At 41.0% G+C, this 6385-nt stretch overlaps 2 protein-coding genes across 3 annotated transcripts; both read left to right on the top strand.

The window, feature by feature from the left end:
* The first annotated feature begins 566 nt into the window (after positions 1-566).
* Positions 567-2228, top strand: LOC146636004 (tripartite motif-containing protein 16-like). 2 transcript variants are annotated; one of them, XM_085350662.1, is made up of 2 exons: positions 567-794; positions 921-2228. In XM_085350662.1, the coding sequence occupies exons 1-2, from the start codon at positions 567-569 to the stop codon at positions 2226-2228; spliced, it is 1536 nt and encodes a 511-aa protein (XP_085206788.1). The 2 variants fall into 2 exon arrangements, with proteins under 2 accessions (XP_085206788.1, XP_085206787.1); XM_085350661.1 differs by having other exon boundaries at positions 567-2228.
* Positions 2229-3552: 1324 nt separating this feature from the next.
* LOC146636003 (tripartite motif-containing protein 16-like) lies at positions 3553-5662 on the top strand. The gene is made up of 2 exons (XM_085350243.1): positions 3553-3573; positions 4331-5662. The coding sequence occupies exons 1-2, from the start codon at positions 3553-3555 to the stop codon at positions 5660-5662; spliced, it is 1353 nt and encodes a 450-aa protein (XP_085206369.1).
* The last annotated feature ends 723 nt before the right edge of the window (positions 5663-6385 follow it).

The raw sequence follows: 6385 nt of genomic DNA, 5'->3' as shown, positions 1-6385 counted from the left end.
TCAGTATCAGTACTTGGTAACGGTGTTACTGGCCCTGTATTTACTTGGTATCAAACAATACCAAAATTAGAAAGTTGGAAAACTGTAAAAAGAAATCACATTACTTCTGAACTTTGAACTTGATTGGCTCTTTGTTGCCCTATCTTGTTTTACCTGCTCTTCTCTCTGTCAACAGACCATCTGTCCCACCCCCACACATGCCATTGGTCCCACCTGAGCAATGCTTAGTCCTAATTGGTTATACATAACACCAGTATAGTGGATTCAACCAGGAGTGGGTAATTGAGAGAAGTAAAGCTTACTGAAAGAAATGCAAAATAAAAGCATGGACAATGAAAAAAACACAGAAATACATAATCAAGTAAGGGGGGAAAAGGGAACTGTGAAATAATTCCACTGAATGACATTTGTCTACTGAAACACCCTACTGTCAAGTGTGACTTCCCTCGTGATTTCCTGAAACAGAGTGTAATCCGATACACACCACTTTTCCCTCCACAGTAAAACTGGTTGACATTAACCTTCACATACAAAGATTCACACGGGACATTCACACAGGACAGACAATGGATCAGGAAAAACTCTGCTGTTCAGTCTGTCTGGATCTACTGAAGGATCCAGTCACTATTCCCTGTGGACACAACTACTGTATGAGCTGCATTAAAAGACACTGGGATAAAGAGGAACCAAAAGGAGCCTACAGCTGTCCTCAGTGCAGAAAAGTCTTTGCACCGAGGCCTGAGCTGGTGAAAAACACTATGTTAGCAGAGTTAGTAGAGGACTTGAAGACACCTGCAATCCGACCTGCTTCAGCTGATCTCTGCTATGCTGGACCTGAAGATGTTTCCTGTGATGTCTGCACTGAAAAGAAGCTGAAAGCAGTGAAGTCCTGTCTGGTATGTTTGGTTTCTTACTGTGAGCAACACCTCCAGCCTCACTATGACTCCTCTGCCTTTGACAAACACAAGCTGGTCAAACCATCCAACTGGCTGAAAGGGAACATCTGTTCAACTCATAATGAGGTGATGAAGATTTTCTGCCGTACTGATCAAAAGTGTATCTGTTATGTCTGCTGTGTGAATGAACATAATCACCATAACACGGTTCAAGTTGAAGAAGAAAGGAAACACAGGCAGAAAGATCTCAAGCTGATTCTGCAAAAAATCCAGCAGAGGATTCAGAGAAGACAGGAGGAAGTGAAAGTGCTTGATAAAGAGGTAGAGGGGATTAAAGTGTCGTCTGATGAAGCAATGAAGGACAGTGAGACCATCATCAATGAGCTGGTGAGTTACATTAAAGAAAAGGGAAAAAGTCTAAAGCAGCAGATACAACTCCAGCAGAAAGAGGAAGAGAGTCGAGTTGTAATGCTTCAGAAGAAGCTGGGGCAGGAGATCACTGAGCTGAAGAAGATGGACGAGGAGCTGAAGCAGCTTTTACACACAGAGGACAACACAGAGTTTCTACTCAGCTACTCCCTGACTTTCAAACTCAACGATTATACAGACTCACCAAGCTTCAAAATGTGTCCAGTTAAGTACTTTGAGGATCTGCAAACAGCAGTGTTAGAAGTCAGAGATAAAATCAAAGCTTTTCTCGCTGAAGAATGGAGGAAGATCACTCTGACAGTGAGATCAGTGGATGTTTTATTGCCACAAAGCAAGCCTAAGACCAGAGATGAGTTTTTAAAATATTCGTACCAACTGACAATGGATTCAGATACAGTGCACCCTAAAATATTTCTGTCTAATCAGAACAAATCTGTGTCAAACACTGTTCAACATCCAACTAATGACTTTTCTTTTCAAAGAAAGGACAGGTTTTCCAACCACCAGCAGGTCCTGAGTAAGGAGAGTCTGATTGGACCTTGTTACTGGGAGGTGGAGATGAAAGGGAAAGGCCTTTCAGTAGCCGTGACGTACAAGAATAAAAATAAACTGGATCAAAGTGATTTTGGAAGTAACAATAAATCCTGGGCATTAGAGTGTTACGGTGACTGCTACAAATTCAGACACAATAAAATCACAACTTCCATCTCAGGCCCTCTGTCCTCCAAAGTAGGAGTGTACGTGGATCCCAGAGCAGGTGTTCTTTCTTTCTACAGCGTCTCTGACACCATGGCCCTCCTCCACAGAGTCCAGACCACATTCACTAAGCCGCTCTATGCTGGACTGTGGATTTGGAAGAGTTTTTGGGCTGACAACACTGCTACATTTAATGAGATAAAGTAGACCGTCTTCATTGGTTTGTGAACCCATCTTGTTCTTTCCTTTACTCACTGATCAAATGCCATCATCTTAAGCCAAGTGTCACGGGGAAACATGAAATATGAATTAAAATCTGATAGATTTCTTTGTGCAGGAACATGAACTCAGTAGCAGCTAGGTATGATGAGTGCCAGTGTCTGCACATGTATCATTAATCAAAATGTGAGAATTATTTTGTACGGTTTATACTGTTGCTGTGAGGTTTTCTGTCTCACTGTATGAATCATTCATGAACTTTCTCAATCATTTTTCTTCCTTTTACATCTTTTGCATTTTAAGAAAATAACTGTAATGATGCGTTCAGTACACCCATAATAATATAAAATCAGTTGTACATTCTTAAAAAATAATGTTTAACAATAATTATTGATTGTTAAAAATGAACTAGTGAGGGCAGTAGGTTAATCAGGCTGACTATTTTTAATAGTGTCTGCAGTATTTATTGTATCAGTCCAGCTGTTACATGATGTCATTAGTTTTGAATTTGTTCACTGTTATTGACCCGTTATCATGTTTGTAACATTTGTGATGACCTATATGACATAGTTGTCTAATAAAGATGAGTTTAGTTTTATTCCAACAACTTTTCACACCTTGAATATTTATATAATTCAGTAGATTTCGTATAGTGAGCATCTTGGAGTATAATGCAGGATTTTCTCTATCCACACAAAAACTGAATACAAATGTTGAGTTAGTTTTTTTTTAAATGTACTTTTAAAGTATCCTTTTAAACAGCTGATTATATGTCATTTTTTTCATCAAAATACCAGCTTAGGTTTTGAAACTGTTGAAATATATACGACAAGACAGGCTTTATAATTCCCATTAACATTCAGATGATTTGAATTCAAACAGAAGTGTCAAGCAGTACAAAATAATAAAGACAGTTCATCACCCCAATGTGATGCATGTAGAGTTCTTCCTAGAAAGTATCATGTTTTCCTTTTTTCAGTCTTAAGCAATAGACCCAGGAACTTCTGTGTTCAGCCCCCCCAAAGGAATTAAATTCCCGGACAGCAAGACGGTCTTTGTTTTCTCCATAATCTATGGCTTTGGTTCTCACAGCACTAAACCAAATGGGGTTTCTCAGCAGTTCTCCCCTGAGGATGAACCAAAACCATCTTGCTACACATCTGAACTTTCAGAAGTCTGATGTGGAAAACCAAAGATATAGTCCACTTAGCCTCATAAGATGTTTTGTGTCCTTTATTGTGTGCTTGTGGGTGATCCATTGGGCCCGCGCTGCCACCTCATGGTAAGTCAGAGTATTTGCTTTGTAAACTACATGTCTCGTGTCCTTCCTCAGGTAAAGATGCAAATTAGCATGTTGGAGCTTGTTTAATCTGTTTCAGAAGCAAGAGCAGCTCAAAGCAGACTGTGGGTTTTCTCCAGGCTTTACCACTTCCTGTAGGTCCTGGTTGCATATGACTGTTCTTACTGGCCTGGCTCACTCCAAAAGCAGTCATTCTGTTAGTCATACCATCTCATTGCCGTAGAAAAGCGTCTCACAGCCTCTGAAGCAGATTTAAGAGTAGAACATACATTCGGTCTCATGGTATTCCCAGTAAAAGAAAGAGAAACTCTCTGACAGAGTGCTCCTGCACACGTCTGTAAAGCCTTCTGCTCAGCTTTAGACAAAAAGCAGCCCTGGGAGATGAAGTCGTAGATAACCAGCTAGGTGATATCCTTTGTGGAGGATATAATTAAGTAAAAGATGGCCATTTAAATGTGAGACAACCAAACTGATTACGTTACTGTTTTGAAAAAGAGGACAGCTGTCATGGGGATGGAGCGGACTGAGGCACAGACTGAGAGATGGGATTTAAACAGTTCTTTATTTATCCACACCGGGTGCACTATATGCACGGGGGGAGGGGGGGGACACACCAGGGTTTTGAGGGTCCACAGGGTCTGGAAAACACAAAGCCTTCACACTCGCTCCGCTCCTCCTCCACATGGTCATGGACTACTCACAGAAACGAGGGTTACTCCGAAGCGAGCATGAGAAACGACTGAATTCTGCAGAGTCGGGTATTACTAACTAAAGTTACTCAATATTCCAGCAACGAGTAGCTCAGCCCCCCTGCCTTAAGAAGAGCCAGCACTATGACTCCTCTGCCTTTGACAAACACAAGCTGGTCAAACCATCGAACAGGCTGAAAGGGAACATCTGTTCAACTCATAATGAGGTGATGAAGATGTTCTGCATTACTGATCAGCAGTGTATCTGTTATGTCTGCTGCCTGGACAAACATAAACGCCATGTAACAGTTCCAGTTGAAGTTGAAAGGGCAGACAAAGAGAAAGACCTTAAGATGAATCTGCAGGAAGTCCAGAAGAAAATTCAGACCAGAATGGAGGAAGGTGAAGTGCTTGAGAAAGAGATGGAGGGGATCAAACTGTCTGCTGATAAAACAATTGAAGACAGTGATGCCATCATCGATGAGCTGTTGAGTTACATTAAAGAAAAAGGCTCAAATCTAAAGCAGCAGATCAAATCCCAGCAGGAAACTGAAGAGAGTCGAGTCATGGAGCTTCAGAATAATCTGGAGCAAGAGATCACTGAGCTGAGGAGGAAAGAAGAGGAGCTGAAGCAGCTTTCAGGCACAGAGGACCACACCGAATTTCTACTAAGTTACTCCATGATGTCAAAACTCAGTGAATATACAGATTCACCAAGCTTTAAAATGTGTCAAGTTAAGTACTTTGAGGATCTGCAAACAGCAATGTTAGAAGCCAGAGAAAATCTCAAAGCATTTCTAAGTGAGGAATGGAGGAAGATCACTCTGACAGTGAGATCAGTGGATGTTTTATTGCCACAAATTGAACCTAAGACCAGAGATGACTTTTTAAAACATTCATGTCAACTGACGATCGACCCAGATACAGTCCACAAAAATCTCTTCCTGTCTAATCAGAACAGAACCGTATCAGACAGTGCTCATAATCCAAATATCTATCCTGGATATAAAAAAAGGGACAGGTTTTCCAACTACCAGCAGGTCCTGAGTAAGGAGAGTCTGATTGGACCTTGTTACTGGGAAGTGGAGATGAAAGGGAAAGGCCTTTCAGTAGCCGTGACGTACAAGAATAAAAATAAACTGGATCAAAGTGAATTTGGAAGCAATAATAATTCCTGGGCATTAGAGTGTTACGGTGACTGCTACAAATTCAGATACAATAAAATCACAACTCCCCTCTCAGGCCCTCTGTCCTCCAAAGTAGGAGTGTACGTGGATCCCAGAGCAGGTGTTCTTTCTTTCTACAGCGTCTCTGACACCATGGCCCTCCTCCACAGAGTCCAGACCACATTCACTAAGCCGCTCTATGCTGGACTGTGGATTTGGAAGAGTTTTTGGGCTGACAACACTGCTACATTTAATGAGATAAAGTAGACCGTGTTCATTGGTTTGTGAACCAATCTTGTTCTTTCCTTTACTCACTGATCAAATGCCATCATCTTAAGCCAGGTGTCACGGGGAAACATGAAATATTGATTAAAATCTGATAGATTTCTTTGTGCACAGGAACTAGAAATCAGTAGCATCAGTCATAATGAATGCCAGTGTTTGCACATGTATTATTAATCAAAATGTGAGATTAGTTTTGTACGGTTTATACTGTGAGGTTTTCTGTCGCACTGTATGAATCATTCATGAACTTTCTCAATCATTTCTTTTCTCAATCATTTTTTACTTCTTCCTTTCACTTTTTAAGCATTTTAAGAAAACTGTAATGATGCGTTCAGTACACCCATAATAATATAAAATCAGTTGTACATTCTTAGAAAAAAATCATGTTTAACAATAATTATTGAATGTTAAAAAGGAATTTGTGGCAGTGCTTATACCACCTATGACAACTGAGGAAGTTCAGGGTCTCTCCAGTGATCCTCAGGACTTTCTATACAGGCACTGTAGAGAGCATCCTCACACAGAACGTCGCATCCTGGTTTGGGAACAGCTGTGTCTAGGACAAAAAAGCTCTTCAGAGAGTGATCTGTACAGCAGAACGCTGCTGCAGGGCTGCTCTCCCCTCCCTACCGGACATTTACACCAAAAGATAACCCAGCTCAGATACTAAAGGACCCTTTCCACCCCAGCAATAAACCGGTCCAG

This window comes from Diplotaxodon limnothrissa, linkage group LG3, assembly GCF_057381915.1.
Source record: "Diplotaxodon limnothrissa isolate DT_005_m linkage group LG3, D_limnothrissa_male_GT1.1, whole genome shotgun sequence".
Lineage (NCBI taxonomy): Eukaryota > Metazoa > Chordata > Actinopteri > Cichliformes > Cichlidae > Diplotaxodon > Diplotaxodon limnothrissa.
This window is presented reverse-complemented; position numbering and strand designations above follow the sequence as displayed.

What these genes read in the sequence shown, in the direction of transcription:
- LOC146636003 (XM_085350243.1), top strand. Translation starts at nt 3,553, where the DNA reads ATGTCTCGTGTCCTTCCTCAG. An exon ending in TGTCTCGTGTCCTTCCTCAG is followed by an intron (nt 3,574 to 4,330) that starts GTAAAGATGCAA and finishes TCAATATTCCAG; the next exon opens with CAACGAGTAGCTCAGCCCCC.
- LOC146636004 (XM_085350661.1), top strand. Translation starts at nt 567, where the DNA reads ATGGATCAGGAAAAACTCTGCTGTTCAGTCTGTCTGGATCTACTGAAG.